The sequence below is a fragment of the Chiloscyllium punctatum genome, chromosome 17, assembly GCF_047496795.1.
Source record: "Chiloscyllium punctatum isolate Juve2018m chromosome 17, sChiPun1.3, whole genome shotgun sequence".
NCBI classification, from domain to species: domain Eukaryota; kingdom Metazoa; phylum Chordata; class Chondrichthyes; order Orectolobiformes; family Hemiscylliidae; genus Chiloscyllium; species Chiloscyllium punctatum.
Window position 1 is genome coordinate 76,886,148 of NC_092755.1, and position 23,451 is coordinate 76,909,598.

General features: G+C 43.2%; 1 protein-coding gene across 1 annotated transcript in view; it reads left to right on the forward strand.

Moving 5' to 3' along the window:
* The first annotated feature begins 1,251 nt into the window (after positions 1-1,251).
* Positions 1,252-23,451, forward strand: part of ccdc92 (coiled-coil domain containing 92) — a 35,380-nt gene continuing 13,180 nt past the window's right edge. The window contains exons 1-3 of the mRNA XM_072587594.1: positions 1,252-1,444; positions 12,380-12,525; positions 12,934-12,981. Coding sequence (XP_072443695.1) covers positions 12,396-12,525; positions 12,934-12,981 — 178 coding nt within the window. The 5' untranslated portion in view covers positions 1,252-1,444; positions 12,380-12,395. The remainder of the gene's footprint in view (positions 1,445-12,379; positions 12,526-12,933; positions 12,982-23,451) is intronic.

Sequence of the window (23,451 nt, forward strand, 5' to 3'; positions counted from 1 at the left end):
TGGGCATTTATTATACCAATGCCTACTACTTGCAACATTTCCACTGCTTCCAGCTTGGTACAGGTGTTGACAGTAAGTTTGTGCTCAGGCCACATGCACAGCTGGTCTGAGCTACCTGGGCTTGCAAGATAAACAGCAAAGACCTTGTAAAATCACCAATAGGACAAGCCAACAGGGAAATGTAGAATGAAAATGAATGCATCCCTCTTTCATGACGTATTAGATTAGATTGGATTCCCGACAGTGTGGAAACAGGTTCTTCGGCCCAACAAGTCCACATCGACCCTCCAAAGAGCAACCCACCCAGACCCATTCCCCTGCACCTAACACAGTGAACAATTTAGCATGGCCAATTCACCTAACCTGCACATCTTTGGATTGTGGGAGGAAACCGGAGCACCCAGAGAAAACCCACACAGTCAAGAGGAGAATGTGCAAACTCCACACAGACAGTTGCTCGAGGTGGGAATTGAACCCGGGTCCCTGGCGCTGTGAGGCAGAAGTGCTCACCACTGAGCCACCGTGAGAAGCATACTCGCCATGGAGAGAGTCTTGGGAGTTCGAGACTCCATCCCAGACCTGACCACAAAAATCATGATTGACGTTCCTGATGCAGCAGTGTAGTGAGGGAGTGCTGTCCTGTCGGAGGTTCATTGCTGAGGGAGTGCCGCACTGTCGGAGAGTCAGTGCTGAGGGAGTACCACACTGTTGGAGGGTCAGTGCTGAGGGAGTGCCCCACCATCTGAGGGTCATGGCTGAGGGAGTGGCACGCTGTCTAATGTGCCGTATGTTGGATGAGATGTTGAATGAGACCCCATCTGCAATCTCAGAATAATCAATCCCATGGGACTAATTTGAACAATCAAGTTGTTATCCGTAATAACTAAGCTGTAATTTGTCCCTCTGAACATCACCAAAGCAGCTGATCACCTTGATGTTTATGGGAGCCTGTTGTGTAAATTGCCTGCTTTTGTTTTCTACATTATAACAGTGACTACAGTTCACAATATCCTCTATTAGTTGCAAAGTCTGTATATCTTTTTATTAATTCAGTATGAAATATGGACCTATCTATTTGGACAGTGCAGTTTGTCCCTGGAATTTATTGATGTGGTTGACCGAGCTTCAGTTGGTGGGTGCATTGTGATGGCGTCTTGCTGTGACCTCGTCTTGCTGTGACATCAATCCACACCACAGTGACATCAGTGTCAGAGACCAATGATATGAGGTTTCCCGTTAGATTCCACAGACTGATTGCATCTAGTTTTAATCTGGAAATTAAAATTGCTTTTAGTGATAAGTGTCACACTCTGAACCCTCGTGATTATTCTAGGCCAGTGAGATTTTAATATATCTTATGGCAGTGTGCCATGTTGAGTTGAAGGTGTCTTCAGCAACAGAACGGCACCCAGACTTCAAGCAACCAGCAGACTGTGATCTCAAGGTGATGACTTTCATCATTTTCTCCTGTTCTCACTGTACTGAGTTGTGAAAGTGCATGGCTCTTGTCTTTGGCATAACTGGGGGCTGCAAAAAATAGGGCTTGTGAAACCTTTAATTTTTGATTGTGGCATGTGCTATGTGTCAGACAGATGTTTTCAGATTCCAGGCATTAGAAAGCTGACCTTAATTTATGATGAAATAGCATTCCAGTAAATGCAGCAATCAAATCATCTTTTGTTTCTGCGTTCATCTGCAGGACGCATATTGCAGGCAGTCCAAATTGTTTTAAAATGAAAAGTGGGTGATGCCTGGCTCTAATTACAAAGCATTAGTTCAGTTTGAGTGGTTTTAAATATCTTCCTGAATAATTAGTGAAATTTGAGGGCTTTTAAAATGTCGTCAAAAATTGAAATACAATGTCTTGTGATTCTCCTCAACCTCTTTCTTTTTAAATGTTTGCTATTGCGTTTTTCAAGGACAAAAGGTTTTGAAATATTTCTGTTGCTGCCTCGGCTCATCTCTCAACTTGAATAGCTTTCACGTCTGCCTCTGACTGCTTTCTCTCTCTCTCTCTCTCTCTCTCTCTCTCTCTCTCTCTCTCTCTCTCTCTCCCTTCTCCATCTGTATTTGCCAATTCTATGTGTTTGTCTTTGTCTTTCTCTGTCTTTCAACCTCTCTCTTCCTTTCCTATTTGTTTCCTCATTCTGGCCTTTTTAAGTCAGGACAAGAAATGTTTCTGTTTTTAAATAAATGAATATTTATCTTGCTCTTCTAGGAATTTTAAATGCCACTGCAAGGTTTTTATTTAAGCAAATATGCCTCCATATCTAAGTGGTAATGGCCTTATCTCATTGCAGATTAGATTTCCTAGCACTCCCCCAGGCTTGTTTATTTTCCAATATTGGCTGCTGAGTGTTTACTGATCAAGCTGTAGTCTGAAGAGACCTGGGCTCGGGGGGTGAATGCTGAGGTGTAGGACTTTGAGGTGGAGGTCAGACAGCAGCGATCCTCAGAATATTTAAATTAGATGAGAAGAACCAAAGGTATAAGGAGAGAGGAAAACTGGAGACCAGGTCTAGTCAGATAGACTGTTGTTAGCTCTGAATGAATTCTCACATGGGACCTTCCTTTGGTTATTTTTGTTTTTCTCTTGATTGGTCATTAGTCAGCTCTGGCTGTGAACAGAACACTCAAACAGCCCAATCAGCTCACTAGAAAGTGACCTGTGACTTTTTGTCTGATTTCTAATGTGATTTCATTTGCCTTGTCTTCACCACAGTGCATAGGTAGCTATGTTAGACTTCCCTCCTGGACTTCTGCCTTGTAGCATGTATGTTATATTTGAATTTGAATAGAAACATACTAGGAGTAGGTCATTCAGCTCTTTGGGCCTGCTATGCCATTCATTGTGATCATGGCTGATCATCCAACTCAATAGCCTATTCCTGTTTTCTCCCCCATTTCTTTGATCCCCTTAGCCTCAAGTGCTATTTCCATTACTTTATTGAAATCATTCAATGTTTGGTCTCCACTGCTTTCTATGGTAGCAAATTTCACAGAGTCACCACTCACTGGATGAAGATATTTCTTATCTCAATCCTAAAAAGTTTATCCTGTGTCCTCGAACTGTGACCCTGGTTCTGGACTCTCCCACCATCAGTAATGTCCTTAGGGCGGCACGGTGGCACAGTGGTTAGCACTGCTGCCTCACAGCGCCAGAGACCTGGGTTCAATTCCTGCCTCAGGCGACTGACTGTGTGGAGTTTGCACATTCTCCCCGTGTCTGCGTGGGTTTCCTCCGGGTGCTCCGGTTTCCTCCCACAGTCCAAAGATGTGCAGGTCAGGTGAATTGGACATGCTAAATTGTCCGTAGTGTTAGGTAAGGGGTAGATGTAAGGGTATGGGTGGGTTGCGTTTAGGCGGGGCGGTGTGCATTTGTTGGGCCGAAGGGCCTGTTTCCACACTGTAAGTAATCTAATCTAATCTAATCTAATCTAATCCTGCAAAGTGTCCTGTTAGAATTTTATGGGTTTCTATATGACTCCCCCCTCGTTCTTGTAAACTTCAGAGAATATAATCCTAATCGACTCTTCCCATCCTCTTCCCATCCTTCAATCCTGCCATCCCAGGAACAGTTTGGTGAACTTTCACTGTGCTCTTTCTGTAGCTAGAACATCCTTCCTCAGATAAGGAGACTGTGTTCCAGGTGTGGTTCCCCCCACGGCCCTGTATAATTGACCTCCCTGCCCTTGTACTTGAATTCTCTAACTGTGAAGGCCAGGTACCATTTGCCTGTTTGATTGCATGATGCATCTGCGTATACCACCTATCTGTCTGAAGATTCTGCCTGTACCTGATGCAGTAAAATAATTGGCAGAAAGCATGATTGTTTAATCAAAAAACATTACATGTCTTAAATTAAGCGGTGTCTTTTCTTGTCCTTTGTTCCTCTTTACATTATTGGGATTGAAAGCTGGAGAGCCGGGACAAGGATGTGGGGGTGGGTAAAAAATCTGAACGGAAGGAATCAGGCTGTTGTTATTGAACTTTATATTGAGTCCCAGAGGCTGCAAGTTCCCAAGACAGAAAATGAGATGTTGTTCTTTGAGCTTGCGCTGAGGCTCAAACCTCACTGCAGGAACACTGCAACAGAAATGTTGGTCAGGGAACATGGGTAGCAGGCAACTCTAAGCTCAGGGTTATTTTTATGGAAGTAGATGTTCTCCAAAATGGTCACCCAGTCTGCTTTTTGTCCCCAGTGTGGAGGGGACTACAGTGTGTGCAGCACATACAATACACTACATTGAATGAAGTGCAGATAAATCAATCCTTCACCTGAAAGGTGTACCTGGGGCCTTGGTTATTGAAGAGGAGTGAGGAAGTAAATGAGTAGGTGTTATATCTCCTGTGATTGTATGGGAAAGTGCCATGGGAGTGTGGAAAGGTGTTGGGAGCGGAGGAGCAGTGGACCAGGACACACAGGTGGAACAGTCCTGCAGAATACTGACAAGGGAGGGGAGGGGAATATGTAGTGGTGGTGTCCCATTGGAGATGACAGAAATGGTGGCTAATGATCCTCTGGATGTGGATGCTGCTGGAATGGTAAGTGAGGACCGAGGGATCATATTATTGTCATGGGAGGGGATGCGAAGGGGTCAGGGAAGAAGTGTGTGTGAGAGGTCGGATGTGACTAGGAGCCCTATCAACCATGGTAGTGGGGTGGACACTTTCTGATTTCCCCCGTGCCCCCCCCACCCCAGAATTTGACATCATCAGAACAGATGCAATGGAGACATAGCAACTGGGAGAATGGTAGAGTCTTCACATGAAGCAGGGTGTGAGGATATATTGTTAAGTTAACTATGGGAGCTGGTGGGTTTGTACGGATATCAGTAGCCAGCCTATCCCCAGAAATGGAAACAGAGATGTCAAGGAAGGGATGAACCAGGTGAAGTTGAGAATGTGGTGAATGTTGGAAGCAAAATTGATAAATTTTTTCAATTCCAGTTGAGAGAGGGAAGCAGCACCAATGGTATCATTGGTGATTAGATTAGATTCCCTCCAGTGTGGAAACAGGCCCCTCAGCCCAACCAGTCCACACCGACCCTCTGGAGAGTAATCCACTCAGACCCATTTCCCTCTGACCAATACACCTAACACAACGGGCAAGTTAGCATGGCCAATTCACCTGACCTGCACATCTTTGGATTGGATTGTGGGAGGAAACTGGAGCACCCAGAGGAAACCCACACAGACATGGGGAGAATGTGTGCAAACTCCACACGGACAGTCACCCAAGGCTGGAATCTAACCCTGGCACTGTGAGGCAGCAGTGCTAACCACTGAGCCACCGTGCCGCCCATGTGCATTGTCTGATAGACCAGACAATGAGTTGTGGGCGGGAGCCTGATTAGGATTGGAGCAAATTATAGCATATAAAGATAGCTTGGAGAATTTGGGGCTGGTTTCCTTGAAGAACAGAAAGCCAAGTGGAAATTAAATGGAGAGGTTCAAAATCATGAGGGGGCTGGATAGAGCTGATAAGAAGAAACTATTCCAACTTGTGAAAGCTTAGGAACAGAGGGACAGATTTAAAGTAATTAGGACAAGAAATGAAGGTGATGTGAGCTGAAACTTTTTTTTCACACAGCGGGTGGTTATAACTTATACATTAGAGAACCTCTTATTTGAAAAGGAAAAATGTGCTGGGTACAAGAAGATGGCAAGACACTAGCACGAGATGACGTATTCATTTTGAGAGCTAGTGCTGAGATGATGGACTGAATGGCCTCCTGTGTTTTATAATCCTATGAAATTCTGAGACCTCCACCATGTCATGAAACAGCAGTGTGAGATTTTCTTTAGTTCACTTTTCTTTCAAGAGAAAGTAAGAGAAAACCAGTTGATGTCAGTCTGTCTAACAAATACGAGCACTGTAAACATGGCCGAACACCTGCTGCTAGGGCTCAGTCAGAGTATCTGATCGATTCCAGCTTTTTTGGTCTTAAAGGTTTTACCACTGCCCTACACACGAACATTTACCGAAAGTGGAAAGTGATCAATCCAGAGCAGTGTGCCCAAGTACCTTGTTGCTGTGGTTAGCATGACCTGTGATTGAGTGAGTCTAATGGCCCAAAGTTCACTTGTCCTGCTTTTGTTATTTTTGGTTTGCTGGACTGATCTTGAACTTTGTGTATATGTGTGTAAATATGTGTGATAATACTGGTAGGCCAATCTCCTGCCATGATCCTGCATCTCAGTGTATTAAAAATGTTTGAATTAGGAATGTGTTGGTTCTTTGGCCTAACAAGTCCAGAACAACCCTCCGAAAAGTAACCCACCCAGAGCCATTCTATATTTACCCCTGACCCCTGATTTTTCTGCTCCTCGGATGCTGCCTGAACTGCTGTGCTTTTCCAGCACCACTCTAATCTAGAATCTGGTTTCCAGCATCTGCAGTCCTTGTTTTTACCACCCTGACTAATGCACCTAGCCTACACCTCCCTGAACACTATGGGCAATTTAGTATGGTCAATTCACCTAACCTGCAGATCTTTGGATTGTGGGGGGAAACCGGAGCACCCAGAGGAACCCCACGCAGACACGGTGAGAATATGCAAATTCCACACAGACAGTCGCCCAAAGCAGGAATTGAACCCACTGTGCCACTCCATTTGCTTATAATTCCCTAGAGATTATTGCTATAGCAATAGAGAGCAGTCTGTATGCCGAATATTCAGCCAAGAAACCAGTTCAGCTTCAACCTCTGTGGAAAACAATGCTCATTTTTTTCTTGTCCTCCAACCTTATTGTTTTGTATGGGAAGCAATCTAAATGTAACTCAAGGCAATTCTGAGCTGCTTAAACAATTTAGAGCTTCCAGTGTTCATCTAAGTGGGGTTGTAAGTGTAGTATAATGTTGAGTATTTTTTGATTTTGTTTTTGTGATTATGTTTACTTGAAGTAAAGGAAGAAATTCTGAACTGTAGTTACACTAATCTTATTAAAGTTATAAACCACATACCCACAGTTCACTCAACATTCTAGTGGAATGTTTTTAGAAACACAAACTAATTACACCTTGTTTTTAAAGTTGTCATCCCTATTTTCAAATCCCCATACCTCTGAACTTTCTCTTCCAATTCTGACCTCTTGTGCACTCCTGATTTCCTTTGTCCAACCATCAATCATGTCAGCGTCCTGGGTCTGAAACTCTGGAATTTCCTTCTGTAACCTCTATTTGCTCCTTTAAGTTGCTCAAGCTTTTAATCACCCATCCAAGTATCTATGTCTAAGTCTTCTTATTGTATGTTTTGGTAATAATTGAGGTCTCTTGGGATGTTTTAACAAGATATAGCTGCAGAGTACTTACTATATTGGTCATCTTTGACCTGGATCAAGGATACAAGTTCAAATCTCCTCGTGACAGGTGGCAAACGTAGATTTAAGTTTTTAAATTATTGTCATGAAATGTGGGCAGGCAGCACTACCTTCCAGATGGTAGTGTTCATGGGTTAGGAAGGTGATTTTGGAGAGAACTTGGTGAATTTCTGCAGTGCACCTAGCGGATGGTATACTGTGTTAGTGCTGAAGGGAATGAATGTTGAGGGCAATGATTTGTAGTGTCAATCAAGTAGACACCTGTGTCCTGGATGGTGTCAGGTTTCTTGAGCGTTGTTGGACCTGGACGCATCCAGGCAAATGGGGAGTAATCCGTCACACTCCTGACTTGTGCCTTGTAGATGGTGGACAGGCTTTGGGGAGTCAGGAAGTGAGTTATTTCTAACCTCTGAACTGCCGTTGTAGCCACTGTGTTTATGTGGTGAGTTCAGTTGAGTTTCTGACCAATGGTAACCCCGCACAATGTTAATAGTAGGGGATTCAATAATGGTAATGTCATTGAACACAAAGGGGTAATAGTTAGATTCTCTGTTATTGTTCACAGATTATTTAGGACAGAATCAAAATTGCTCATATTCCCAGATGGCACTAAACTAACCAATCAACCACACCACCCCGTGGCCCAACATTTCAACTCCCCCTCCCACTCTGCCGAGGACATGGAGGTCCTGGGCCTCCTTCACCGCCGCTCCCTCACCACCAGACGCCTGGAGGAAGAACACCTCATCTTCCGCCTTGGAACACTTCAACCCCAGGGCATCAATGTGGACTTCAACAGTTTCCTCATTTCCCCTTCCCCCACCTCACCCTAGTTCTAAACTTCCAGTTCAGCACTGTCCCCATGACTTGTCCTACCTGCCTATCTCCTTTTCCACCTGTCCACTCTACCCTCTCCTCCCTGACCTATCACCTTCATCCCCTACCCCACTCACCCATTGTACTCTATGCTACTTTCTCCCCACCCCCACCCTCCTCTAGTTTATCTCTCCACGTTCCAGGCTCACTGCCTTTATTCCTGATGAAGGGCTTTTGCCCGAAACGTTGATTTCGAAGCACCTTGGATGCTGCCTGAACTGCTGTGCTCTTCCAGCACGGTGGCACAGTGGTTAGCACTGCTGCCTCACAGCGCCAGAGACCCGGGTTCAATTCCCGCCTCAGGCGACTGACTGTGTGGAGTTTGCACGTTCTCCCCGTGTCTGCGTGGGTTTCCTCCGGGTGCTCCGGTTTCCTCCCACACTCCAAAGATGTGCAGGCCAGGTGAATTGGCCATGCTAAATTGCCCGTAGTGTTAGGTAAGGGGTAGATGTAGATGTAGGGGTATGGGTGGGTTACGCTTCGGCGGGGCGGTGTGGACTTGTTGGGCCGAAGGGCCTGTTTCCACACTGTAAGTAATCTAATCTAATCTAATCTAATCTAATCCAGAAACTAAACTAAGGAGTGCAGGGAGCAGATCTTCAGCAACTACAGTGTATTGTTATTTGACCAAGCAGCTGAGAGCTGGCTGATTAACTGCTGGAAGACTTGGGTACAGTGGAGAACTAGGCTGCTGAGTGATATTTAATTATACAGTATTTTTCCAATTAAGTGGCATTTTTATGGAGCATATGTGTATTCTGCAGCAAAGAAATGGAAGAGAGAGTTTGGGTCTGGTCAAGAACATCATTGAAGGGAGCAAGAGACTGAGCACAAGCTTGAAGGACATAACAAAAACAGAAATTGCTGGAAAAGCTCAGCAAGTCTGGCAGCATCTCTGGAGAGAAATCCGAGTTAATGTTTCTGGTTTAGTGACCCTCCGAACTGATGGTAGCTAGGAAAAGGTTAATTTTAATGCAGGTGATAGGTTGGGGGGTGGGAATAAGGAGTAAATGATAAGTGGCGATAGACCTCAACGAGAGAAGAACAGTTGGACAGACAAAGGAGTGGATAAAGATCAGTCTGGGAGAGTGAATCGCTGGTTTGAAGTACATATTGTGAGTTTGTATAGTCACTAGTCCCACACTCCGAGTCCTGGTTACAGTTTGTTTTATTCATTCCTGAGATGTGGACATTGCCGACATTGCTCATAAAACAGTTTTTAAAGTTTCATTTTAGGGCAATTCTGCAGGGTTCTTAGCTGAAACAGGATGTGTAAAAGCAGTTGCTCCTGAGGAAGGAAGAATATAGTTTGGAATTGTTAAAAATAGGTTGTCTCAGTGTAAGATGGTCAGTTTAAACATTTAAGACCAGTAGTTGTTTGTTAAAAAGCTGGAGGGGTTATTTGAAACTGTGAACATTTAAGCTCCATTAAATGATGAATCACAAAAGAGACGATGTCAGCTTCACACAACTGGGAATTGAAGCTACAACCAAGTCAAACCCTATAAGACAGAGAAGGGAATTTTCTCTAGTGTTTGAGTACTGTTTGGGATGCTATTACAATTAATTGGATTATATTTTTACCATGTGATTCAAAATCTTTAAATGTGTGTTATATGTAAATAGTTTGGTTTATTCCATTGATGTTTCATTCTTTTGCTTAATAAACTTCTGTTTTATTGTTTGAACCAAATCTGCAGCATAACGTGCTTTTATGTCTCTGAAAGATCATTTTGCAAAAAACAAAAAAAATCTATCAAGCCAGATTTTTGTGGGATCTGCTTTATCCAGTAACAACATCAGCTGTGATCATAACAGTACACACTGCTGCTACTGTATGCTGGTTGTGAGGGAGTGAACTCTTCTGGATGTGGTGCCAATCCAGTGGGCTACTTTGTCCTGGATGGTGTCAAGCTTCTTGAGTGTTGTTGGAGCTGCCCCCATCCTATCAAGTGGGTAGTATCCCATCACACTCCTGACTTGTGCCTTGTAGTTGGTGGACAGGCTTTGGGGAGTCAGGAGGTGAGTTACTCTGCAGGATTCCTAGTCTCGATCTGATCATGTAGGTATAATATTTATATCCCTAGTTCTGTTCAGTGAACACCCCCAAAATGCTAATAGTTCTAGCTAATCAGTTATAGTGTGTGCAGCTAAGGGGAGCAAACAAATCACTAAATTAAGGACCTGGGTTATGAGGAGAGACTGCAAAAACTGGCAGTGTTAATTTTTTTAAATGCATTTTGGAGAATATGGGCATTACTGGCTGGCCAGCATTTATTGCCCGTCCCTAGTTGCCCCTTAAGGTGGTGGTGAGCTCTCTTCTTGAACAGCTGCAGTTCATTTTACGTGTATTGCCGGAAGTAAATCCAGGATCTTGATCCAGCCACACCTAAGGAATGATGATTTATTTCTAAGTCAGGATGTGGAGTAGTAGGAAGAGAGAGAATTCTCAGCTGACCTCATGGAGAAGATAAATGTCAATGTGTTTAACTTAATCCCAGATTCTCCAACAGACCAAACTAGTACAACAGCCATGCATTTTGCAGGCAATGTCCAATCAGATTGGATTCCACCTCAACAACTTTATTCTGCTCTGAATCTGTGGATAAATACCATGTGGCAACACTGTCTCACTGTCTCAGTTTCTGTTTTGAGCTAGTTTGAGGGTCTTGTTTGTTCCTTCATGGAGTTTAGCATTACTGCGGCAGATTGCTGCATAAATAATAGTCTGGAGATTAATATGGGGATTGCCTGGAGCTTGTTATATTCAGTGTTAGTATTTAGAAATGTACAGTTGAGTGATCCAGTCAAGAAAGGTGAATGCTACAGGAGGAGCACAGAATCTACATCATACATGTAGCAACATGACAAAACTTATACCAGATTTATTTTTGTAAACAAATTTTTGATTTAATAGAAGCACAATATTGAAGCACAGGGTTTTTTTTCAAGGTCTAGTTGAGGCCCAGCGTTTTGTTTAAAGGTCTCAGTTTGCAGTGGCTTTGTTCCTGTTTCCTGGTTATTGTCAATGTGCTGTATACTCTTGTTGCTAGGTTTATCCTGGCAGCATATTGAAGGTGGGAGACACGGGCTAGCATGCAGAATTTTCCTGATGAAGATCTTATGCTCGAAACATCGATTCTCCTGCTCCTTGGATACTGCCTGACATGCTGTGCTTTTCTAGCACCACACTCTTCGACTCTGATGTCCAGCATCTGCAGTCCTCACTTTCTCCCTGCAGAATTTGCTGTTGAGTATCAGATGAAAGCGAGTCTTTAACTAAATCTAGCTTGACAGTTCAAACTTCAAACTGTTGGGATCTGGGGTTAAAGGGTGAGGGCTGGAGGCAGGTACAGAGAATGAAGATTGACCTGTTATTTTATTGTGTTCAGAGAGTGAAGCCACCCGCTGTAAAACAATATTATTTCCAAAATTCTAACTTCCCTCAGGAGAGAACCTGAGATCTGATGTTTTGGAGGAATGTAATCTGTTGAGGATTATCTAGTTCATTTCCAGCTTGTTTTATTTTGGTCATTTTTGGAACTTGTTAGATTTTCCTACATTTCGGAGATAACATCAGAAGTCAATTAAAAGTTAACCTGCTGGTGTGCATCTTCATTACCCAGAATGGGCCTTTATGTAAATTTGTTGGATTTTACAACAATGCACAGCTCCATGTTCTCTTTTACCGATACCAGTTTTATATCATTAGAGTTTTTAAACACAATTCAAATTCTCAACCTTGCCTGATGCAAGTTAAACTCAAGATCTGACTCATTATAGGAACAAACCCTATATCACTGTCCTCTTGGAGATGGTCTGCTCTAATTCACAGTGCTTGTATTCTCACGAATTCTTGGACAGAGTACACTTCAGAAAACTTCACACCTGTGTGCTCAGTTTGAACCTTTCATATAACCATAAGAAATAGGAGCAACTGTAGGCCATTCAGCCTATTAGGGCTGCTTACCCAGTTTTAATTTGGAGAGCTGATAACCTTGCAACTTTAAGCATGATATTGTGTAGCTGTGTGTGGATAATTGATAACATTTGCAGTTTTTAATGCAGTGAGATGCGTCTGGATGGGGCAGCGATGATATTCTGGTGAGTTTTGATCTGATTGTGTGCTTTGTACTAAGCACTGCCTGTGCCATTGACGGTGGTGCTCTTTCCCCTTTAGGTCACTTAACCGCACCATGGCGACATCAAATCTGGAGATGCAGTTGCACAGTGCCCAGAAGAACCTGCTGTTCTTACAGCAAGAACATGCCAGTACACTGAGGGGGCTACACACCGAAATCCGTAAACTGCAGCAGCACTGCTCAGGTACGTCATGACAACTCTGCCACCACACACACATACACACACCGCACGGATACACACACCACACGCGCGCGCACTCCAATCAAGTGAAACTAATACAGCCTCCATAATCTTCGCCAGAAGGTGTGAACAAGTGGGATTTAATCCACTACTGGCTCTGTATGTTCTGGGAGTGATAGGATCATAAGACACAGGAGCAGAAATTAGGCTGTTCAGCCCACTAAGTCTGCTCCACCATTCAATCGTGGCCAATAAGTTTCTCAATCCCATACTCCTTTCTCCCTGTAACCCTTGATACTTAAGAACCAAACAGATCTACTGTATCCTGAAGATAAAGCATGATCTAATTCCATTTTGTCATGCTAACGTCAGTTATATTTTCCTAAAATGTTTCATTTTCTCTGTTTCTAGATTTGGCCTTTGAATTGACTATGACATCATCACCTTGCAGCCAGGCTGGTAAGGATTGTAACTCACCACCATTCCTTGTGCCACTCCTGTGCTGAGCTCTCAGACACCCCCCACCCCCATACATCCCCAAACCTTCCACCCTGCCTCCAGACCTACACATCTGTTAACCCCACAGCCCACCTCCCCTAACCTGGTGTCAGTGTCTGGATTAACAATGATGTGTCACATAGAGAGTGTAGTCCTAATATCAGGTGACTTAGAGCTTTTCACAATTTCAGTACATTGTCATTTTGTTCACTATTCCACATTATTTTAGAATTTATATATGAAGCTTCAGTTTCTCCATGTGGAAGTGTTCATTTTTTGGGATGCCTCTGTAACTGTCCAGTAAGTTTAACATTTATCAACAAGTCTGGATGAGATTAAGGGCTGCAGGGTGAATGGCTTCATCACCATAACAGGAATTAATTCAACTGGGAGCTGCAGACAATACGATGAGGAGGACTGACACTGTTCTGTGCAGTAAAGAGCATGGCTCCTCGCCAATGCCAGGATTTAGGAAATCTGCTTTGTGCTGGAGTGGGAAGATTTAGTAATTGTGTAGGTATCTACTCCATTGGCAAGACAAGTATGAGGAACTAGGTACTAAATTAATTAGTATAATCTGTGCAAAACTAGCATTGAGCAAATCAGATTAGAGAGCTGAATGCTTGGCCTAAAGACTAGTGTGTGAGAGGTTGGTTCTGGTTCATGAGGCACTCACATCAGTACTGTGGAAAGTGGAATACAAGTTTCCTGATTGGGGATGTTAATCTGGTCCATTCAGGGAGCCCTGACTGATGTAAAAAGGTTGTGTCAGAGATACTACCTATATCTATAGTCAAGGACTGTTCATGTGTAAATAAAGGGTAACTTGATGATGGGACACCAGCCTCTTGAGTTATTTCAGTGGAAATGAGAGTGAAGTATAATCCTGAAGAAACTCACTTGCAACAGTTGTCTTTGAGTTGGGGTAAGCATTTCTTACACCATGCCTTTGTTTGGGAACCTTGACTCTATCCTGCTGTTGAGGACTGGGTCCAATGTATGTAAAGAATGTTATTTTTTTCTGGACAAACAACATTGTGACAGATGAAACACAACATGCAGCTCTCCTTGACCATCTGTGGAGCTGCTGCCTTTTCTATCACGAAGAGCATAATTTTCTCTGAGGTACCAGATACTAACATCTTTCAAGAATTGACGGATTTATTTGGGGAGTATTACAACCCCAAGTCTTCTCTGGTTCTGAGATGCTATCGGTTTTACGCAGCAATTTGACAATCAGGTTAATTTGCATCAGGATTTTGACTAGGTTGAGATGACTGGCAGAAGCCTTTGAATTTCGTTTAAGCCGTAATGAGGTACTTGGAGACCATCTGATATGTTGGATTAATTATGTTACTGTACAAAAATGCCTAATAGCTGAAGTCAGCTGGACTTCAAATGGGTGCTACAAATGTATTTTGTAAAATGCAGCAAGTGGAGCATACGAGTTCCAGGATATTCTGATGGAAGTGGACACTGTCACCAGTCTCACTGAGCTTGGGGAACATCACTTGAGTTCAGGTAATTGCACAGCCTTAGTCAGGACGTATCCTGATCAGAGGAACTTTAGGTCAGTCCACATCAAAACCCCAAAACAAACCAAGCCTCAGCCAAATGGTTCAAATTTTCTTCAGCATTCTGGCCGGCAGGCCAGTGTAATTGTTGCCGGTTCTTGGACTTGAGACAGCAAAGGAGTCCTCCTAGACCTGATTTGAGTAAAACAGCTCAAAGGCTGGCATCTAGGAGAGTTCATACCCCAGAAAGTCCACCTACGTCTGATTGGAAACAGATAAGTTGCTTTGCAGCATCAAAATCAGAACCAATCAAGATAAACGTCTGGTTAAATGGTCACCTTGTTCTAATGGAGGTTGATACTGGCGTAGCTATATCAGAAGTCACAGACCTAGCCTTTATTAAGATTCGCTCTGGACTCCAGCCCTTAACTCAGCTAGACTGAAAACCTATAGCTGGGAACCTTTACAGATTAAGGTTCTGGTCTGTTATGAAAAGCAGCTGGTTCAGTTATTAGTGATTGTAGTATAAAGTTCAGGCCCAAGCTTAATGGCATGAAATTGGTTGTGAGAGATCCATCTGTATTGGCTCAGCTTTTTCAGTTAGAAAGGGGCTGAATGAAGTCCTAATTAAATACCTAGAAATTTTCCAGGAAGGTTTAGGAACTATCAGAGAAAGCCAAAGCATATTGAGCAGGAAGCAATTCCATGATTCTGCAAAGTGCGCCCAGTGCCATTCGCCTTAATGGGAAAATGTAGAGGCAGAAAGCTGGAGAGTGAGAGAATTGTCAGTCCAGTCTAATTTGTGGAATAGGCAGCACTGGTCATACTGATTTTGAAGCCCGAGATGTCAGTTTGCCTTTGTTGGGATTTTAAACAAATGGTAAACCATTTTTCACAGCTGGATAAATACCCAGTCTCTCGGAACTGTCAAATGTTGCCAGAACCTGTGGATTCACACCCTCTCTCTCCATCAAACATTGTCAAGTCCCCCGAATCAGAGATGGACATGATGGAAGTAGCTGCCTCAATGCCTTTACTGAAGACGAAAGTGAAACTCTGTCGAGGTGCTCCTGGCGCAAGAAGCAAGTTCCTGAGCATTGTACGTTGCCTGTATCAGATACCAAGACAAAGAAACCTGACCCAGTGCTAAACACCCCAGGGGGCACAGGGATGGATAGACAGTATGAATCTAAGAGTCAATTAACAGGCTGGTCTAGAGGTTACAAAAGTTGGAAAAAGTCAAAATTGACAGCTCCTGTATCTGAATGCACATAGTATTCAAAGCAAAGCAGGTGAAGTGCTACCATGACTAGAAATGAGAAAGTGTGATCTGATTGTCATTACAGAGACATGGCTTCAGGATGATATAGACTGGGACTAGAATGTTGATGGGTATATGACATGGAGGAAAGAGGTGAATCTAAGAAAATCTGGAAAGTTGGGTCTTTTAATTTATTGATGGTATTCACAAGGATAAGTTTCATTGAGGAGATGCTTTAAGGTAAAATCACAGTCTCTATTCCCAAATCAACTGCAGTCAGTCAGGTCTGAGTTGTAAAATCACAGGCTGATGAACTCTTTCTCCTGTCATTCATTGGCTAACTTCTCTGTGGTGAGAGAGGAATGGAGTGGGATGTAATTCTCCTGAAGAAAGTTCATGAATGTATCAATTGGAATGTAAAAAGATGTCTGCATTGTTCTATAATCACTTTTGATAAGGAAAGGTTTTGTAGCTGGCTAGTATTTCATGGTTTTCTGGGAACTGGGTGTGTTGTGTTTAGGAAAGTACAATGACCTACATCCTGATCCAGGAGAGAAGCTCTGCTTAGACTTGGCCTTGCTGGAATGTTCCAAATAAGCTATGGAGGGGTTAAACAAACTTCATGATACCACTTAGCCCTCACTCGCCTCAGTTGTCATTCAGTTTGGACACAAGCAGAGGGCTAACCAAATAGATAGGTCACTAACCCAACAGTTATATCCTTACACTTTGTTAATATTGTTTGCTAATTGATGTGATCATTAGGGGGGTGCCTATTGATGTAGTTATATAAAGTTAGTTCTGCATAAAGGACAGCAATGCAGGTAAGTGAAATTGGAAGTAATTTAGTTAGGAAATTGGGCAGGAGAGTCGGGTTAATGGTCCATAAGCTGAAAAATGTGTTGCTGGAAAAGCACAGCAGGTCAGGCAGCATCCAAGGAGCAGGAGAATCGACGTTTCGGGTATAAGCCCTTCTTCAGGCTTATGCCCGAAACGTTGATTCTCCTGCTCCTTGGATGCTGCCTGACCTGCTGCGCTTTTCCAGCAACACATTTTCAGCTCTGATCTCCAGCATCTGCAGTCCTCACTTTTTCCCTTAATGGTCCATAATCCAATTGGCTGATGCGATCAGTTGTCTTCTCTAGAGGCCTGCACTGGAAACTCAGGGTATCATGGTTTTCAGAAAAAGCTGAGGGGATCCATATCCAAGTGTATCCATTAGTCAGTGATGCAACCAAGGAGATGACAGCCTAGGAGTATTATCACTGAATCAGAGATCCAGGTAATATTGTGGAGGCCTTGGTTCAAATCCAGATGGTGAAATTGAATTCAGTTTAAAAAAAAATCTGGAATTATGAGTCTAATGATGCCCATGAATCTATTGTCGATTGTCAGAAAAACCCATCTGATTCACTAATGTCCTTCAGGGAAGGAAACTGCCATCCTTACCTGGTCTGACCTACATGTGACTCCAGACCCACAGCAATGTGGGTGACTCTTATCTGCCTACTGTGCCATTAGGGATGGGTAATAAATGTGAATGAATTTTTAAAAATTAGGAGGTGCAATATGTTGTGTCAATGGGAGCAGAAAGTTGCAAAAGAACATTACTGAAGTTTAACTGTGATAGGTACAATTCAGTGGGAAATATGAGGTTACTATCTTTGAAGCCAGAATTTTAAGAAGCTGAAATAGTGAAGGAGCAGAGATTTATAGATCTAAGTAAAGGCACCACTGAATGTTAGTGAATGCTAAATAAAAATGAAAGACTAAATGAAATGTTGACTTATAAACGGGGGCTGGATATATAGAAGTGGAAATTATATGAAACTGGTTAGAAGCCAGACTGTGTTCAGTTCTGGGATCTGAAGTTCAGAAAGATTAGACTGGTTCTAGAGTAGCTGTAACTGAATGGTCCAAGGCTGAAAAGATAGATTATACTAATTAGAAAATGTTTAAGATAATAAAAGTTTCAGTGAGGCAGGTAAAGTGGAGTTATTTACGTTGATGATGGAGTTGGGAAAATGGTAGTAGAATCTTCAAGTTAGAGGTAAGCCGTTCAGGGGAGATGTGAGGAAACATTTGACACAATATGACAAATGCCCGGAAAACTGAACTGACCTCTGCCAATTTCTAGGTTCATGTGAAAAGGGAATAATAGTATAAGATTTCATGGCATGTAGGGTTGGATACTATTTCTGAGGAGAACAAGCACCCACACAGACTGGTGGAGCTCAATGATCTGTTTTCACATTGAAATTCTATCCTATGTCAGTAAGGAGATTCCCCATTGAATTTTGTGAGGGTGTTTTGGTTTCCACAGCTGCTGTTGGAGACATTTTTAGAGAAAGGATGGTGTGTACCTTTGTATCTGTTGCAACTAGGTAAGGACGAGCTTAATTACCTACAGCCCTGAAAAAAATAATTAACTGTAACAACTGGGGCCTTTCACATTTTGGGTGGCACGGTGGCACAGTGGTTAGCACTGCTGCCTCACAGCGCCAGAGACCCGGGTTCAATTCCTGCCTCAGGCGAGTGACTGTGTGGAGTTTGCACATTCTCCCTGTGTCTGCGTGGGTTTCCTCCGGGTGCTCCGGTTTCCTCCCACAGTCCAAAGATGTGCAGGTCAGGTGAATTGGCCATGCTAAATTGCCCGTAATGTTAGGTAAGGGGTAGATGTAGGGGTATGGGTGGGTTGCGCTTCGGCGGGGCGGTGTGGACTTGTTGGGCCGAAGGGCCTGTTTCCACACTGTAAGTAATTTAATCTAATCTAATCTAATCTAATCTAATCTAATCTAATCAAACAAACATAAACACCACACAGATAACAAACTTACAATGAAAGTGGGGGTAGTGGTATCAGGTATATGCATGAAGGTAAAGGAAGATGCACTTTACTATGGGGTTGCTGTCTTGTTTAATGTGTAAGGTCACAGTTGTCCCTGACCTGGTGTTAGATTAGATTACTTACGGTGTGGAAACAGGCCCTTCGGCCCAACAAGTCCACACCGACCCGCCGAAGCACAACCCACCCATCCCCCTACATTTACCCCTTTACCTAACACTACAGGCAATTTAACATGGCCAATTCACCTGACCTGCACACTTTTGGACTGTGGGAGGAAACCGGAGCACCCAGAGGAAACCCATGCAGACATGGGGAGAATGTGCAAACTCCACACAGTCAGTCAGTCAGTCGCCTGAGTCAGGAATTGAACCCGGGTCTCTGACGCTGTGAGGCAGCAGTGCTAACCACTGTGCCACCGTGCCGCCCACCATATAGAGTCATAGCGTCATACAGCGTGGAAACAGACCCTTCAGTCCAACCCGTCCATGCTGACCAGATATTCCAACCCAATCTAGTCCCACCTGCCAGTACCCGGCCCATATCCCTCCAAACCCTTCCTATTCATATACCCATCCAAATGCCTCTTAAATGTTGTAATTGTACCAGCCTCCACCACATCCTCTGGCAGCTCATTCCATACACGTACCACCCTCTGTGTGAAAAAGTTGCCCCTTAGGTCTCTCTTATATCTTTCCCCTCTCACCCTAAACCAGTGCCCTCTAGTTCTGGACTCCCCAACCCCAGGGAAAAGACTTTGCCAATAATCCTATCCATGCCCCTCATAATTTTGTAAACCTCTAGAAGGTCACCCCTCAGCCTCTGACGCTCCAAGGAAAACAGCCCCAGCCTGTTCAACCTCTCCCTGTAGCTCAGATTCTCCAACCCTAGCAACATCCTTGTAAATCTTTTCTGAACCCTTTCAAGTTTCACAACATCTTTCCGATAGGAAGGAGACCAGAATTGCACGCAAAATTCCAACAGTGGCCTAACCAATGTCCTGTACAGCTGCAACATGACCTCCTAATCCTGTACTCAATACTCTGACCAATAAAGGAAAGCATACCAAACACCACCTTCACTATCCTATCTACCTGCAACTCCACTTTCAAGGAGCTATGAACCTGCACTCCAAGGTCTCTTTGTTCAGCAACACTCCCTAGGACCTTACCATTAAGTGTATATGTCCTGCTAAGATTTGCTTTCCCAAAATGCAGCACCTCGCATTTACCTGAATTAAACTCCCATCTGCCGCTTCTCAGCCCATTGGCCCATCTGTTCCAGATCCTGTTGTAATCTGAGGTAACCCTCTTCGCTGTCCACTGCACCTCCAATTTTGGTGTCATCTGCAAACTTACTAACTGTACCTCTTATGCTCGCATCCAAATCATTTATGTAAATGACAAAAAGTAGAGGGCCCAGCACCGATCCTTGTGGCACTCCAGTGATCACAGGCCTCCAGTCTGAAAAACAATCCTGAGAATTGCGAGAGGCCTGGCACTCCAACCACAACGCCATAAACAAACACATAGGTCTAGATACCATCTATCAACCCCTCAGAAAACGAACAGGAAATGACATCACCACAAACCCTAGGAACCCCATCCAGGAGAAAGATATAAATAGAAAACAGGAGACAACAGCTTCGCTTCACTTGGAGGTTGCTACTGATGATGTTACCTAGCCAGGTAATGAAACGTCTGGATATCAAACCTACAGCTCAGCGAGCAAACCTATACCCTAAACAACCCTCCACCACCACCCTGTGTCTTCTACCTTTGAGCCAGTTCTGTATCCAAATGGCTAATTCTCCCTGTATTCTATGAGATCTAACCTGCTAATCAGTCTCTGTGGGGAACCTTGTTGAACGCCTTACTGAAGTCCACATAGATCACATCTACTGCTCTGCCCTCATCAATCCTCTTTGTTACTTCTTTGTTACTTCTTCAAAAAACTCAATCAAGTTTGTTCTTGGGAGTTGTAGTTGTTCCATCAACATGACAAGTGTCTGAGAGCCCCACAGTTAGACTCCGATCTTTCCATTCTCATAATTGAGACACTCTTAACAGTAAAGTGCATCTTCCTTTACCTTCATGTGTGTACCTGACACAAGTGCTTCCAGTATTCTTGCTGTTATCCATCTGTGGCTGTCTCTCTGTCTTATTGCTCTAAGTAAGCTGCTGAATATGGAAGTAAAGTACTGCAGATGCTGGAGATCTGAAACAAATGCAGAATGTTGGAGAAACTCAGCAGTTCTGGCAGTATTTGTGGAGAGAGAAATGGAGTTAACATTTCAAATCCACTATGACAATGGAACTGCTTTCAGTTCTGATGAAGAGCCACCGGATTCGAAGTTAGCTGTTTCTCTTTACACAGATGTTGCCAGACCTGCTAAGTTTCTCCAGCATTTTCTGCTACTGAATTCTAATCCCACTGTCTTTTTCAAAACAAACAGTTTGTAGATAATCTTTCATCTCCAATATGTGGAGTTATACAAGTTTGAGTAAAATCAGAGATGCACATTTCTTGACACTTCACTGAATGTTCGTTTCTCTTAACTTTAATATCTCGATTATTCCAGTGCAGTTGGTTTCATATACTCCAAGTAGGGTGCTCAGCTGATCACAGCAGCCAGTTTAAGTCACTAGTGTAACTCATTTACAGTCCATTGAAGTTCTTGGGTATTAAAGTCAAATGCTGAAAGTTGAGTATTGGTAGCCCACTCTCACGACAATAGGGTCAAGTGTAAAAGTGCAATTTGAACCTTTGCTTCAAAGAGCCACTTTTTTGGAAGCCACTTTGTGTTTTAACAAGGAATGTGTGAGAACTGCTCTACAATGATTACCTTTTAAGATAATCTTTGAGTATGATCATATGTAACAATTGTTATATTGTATTCCAGGGATTTTTCAAGAAAGCATATTTTTGTCATGAAGGCAGTTAGAGATCAGCAGCAAAGGCTGGCTTTTCTAGCAATGTCTACATACGATGAAATTGTTTCTCATTCATTCATGGGATGTTGACATCACTGTCTGGGCTAGTATTCATAGCCTGAGTTGCCCCTTGAAAGTGAGGGTGAGCTGCCTTCTTGAACAGCTGCAGTCCATGTGCTGTAGGTAGATCCACAATGTGCCTTAGGGAGATAATTCCAGGATTCTTCCAGCGACACTGAAGGAACAGCGATATATTTCCAAGTCAGGATGTGGAGTGGCTTTGAGGGGAAGTGCAGGGGTGGCGTTCTCATGTATCTACTGTCCTTGTCCTTCTAGATGGTAGTGGTCATGGGTTTGAACAGTGCTAAGGATCCTTGGTGAATTTCTGCAGTGCATCTTGTAGATGATACGCCCTGCTGCTACTGAGCATCGGTGGTGGAGGGAGTGGATGTTTGTGGATATGGTGCCAATCAAGTGGGGGTTGTGTTGTTCTGTTCTTGAGTGTTGTTGGAGCTGCCCCCATCCAGGAAAGTAGAGAGCATTCCATCACTAATACTGAGTTGTGCCTTGGAGATGATGCCTGGTCTCTGAAGAGTCGAGAGGTGAATTCAGGACTTCTGGCCTCTGTGCTGATCTTGTAGCCACTGTGTTTCTATGGTTAGCCCAGTTCAGTTCCTGATCAGTAATATGTTGATAGTGGACGATTCAAAAACACCACCAACAGAGTCGAGCTGGAATGCGAACATGTAACCTCTGAAAACCATTACTTACCCGAAGTTGCACCCACTGTTTGCTGGGATGTCCTGTTGGGATCTCCTCGGATATAAAAATCTGACATCAAATACTCCTGGTTCCCCTTTAAGGTCTAAAATGTAATCCTTGGCTGTATTATAACTCCAAAGCAATGCTGGCCTTGTATAATGTTCAAGGCTATAGGCCAAGAGCTGGAAAGTGGGGGCCAGTGGTAACAGACAGGCTCGGGCTCGATGGGCTGAAGGGCCTCTTTGTGCAGTATGACTGAATCTTAAACAGTTGACCCTTCAGCATTAGCAGAACAGTTTTGTAAAAGCTAATACCATTTGTGACAGTCATTATGAAGGTGTTGTGCTCAGTTAAAAACTGAGTTAAGACATACTCAACCCAGGATTCAGGTTGCGTTTATGAACTGATACCAGTGGTTAACAAGTTAGTTTAATGGTGACTCGGATTGTAATTTTCTCAAATGAGAAATTGATATGAGATCAAATTTGTTTTAAAATAGAGTTTGACAGTAAAATATACTTAACAATTCAGTGAATGAGCTGTTTGGCATCTCCGTGGTATTAAGATTTGAAACGAGAATTAAAATTTTAAAACTTCATCCCTCACTGACCTGCTCATGACCTTCCAAATAGAATAATTAATCTCTGAGCTATTGCGATCTCTTGTCATGTGACACCAAGTGCAGATAATCTTTCAGGAGTACTTTCCACATACTGACTCGGACTCAAGTCGCTGCATTGGTGGTTCAGTGGTAGAAGTCTCAGTACTGGCTCTTGTGGTGCAGTGGTGTTGTCCCTAGCTCTCAGCCAGACGGCTGAGTTAAAGTCCCATCTATTCTAAAGGTCTGTCATATCATCTCTGAACAGATTGATTAGGAAAATATCTATCTACAATAGTTAATGCTGCATACTAGGCATTAAATTAATTGTACACTTATCCCCATTTGTAAAATAATACAACTATCATTAAAGGACTGTATGGAATTGCAAACTGGTTCAGAACCTGTACATGTGAATAGCATTAAATCCTATAGGCATTCCATATTGTTTGATATATTCACCATCAACACAGATTGTAAAGCCCTTCGAGTGGATCCTGTCCCATCTTCTCAGAGTA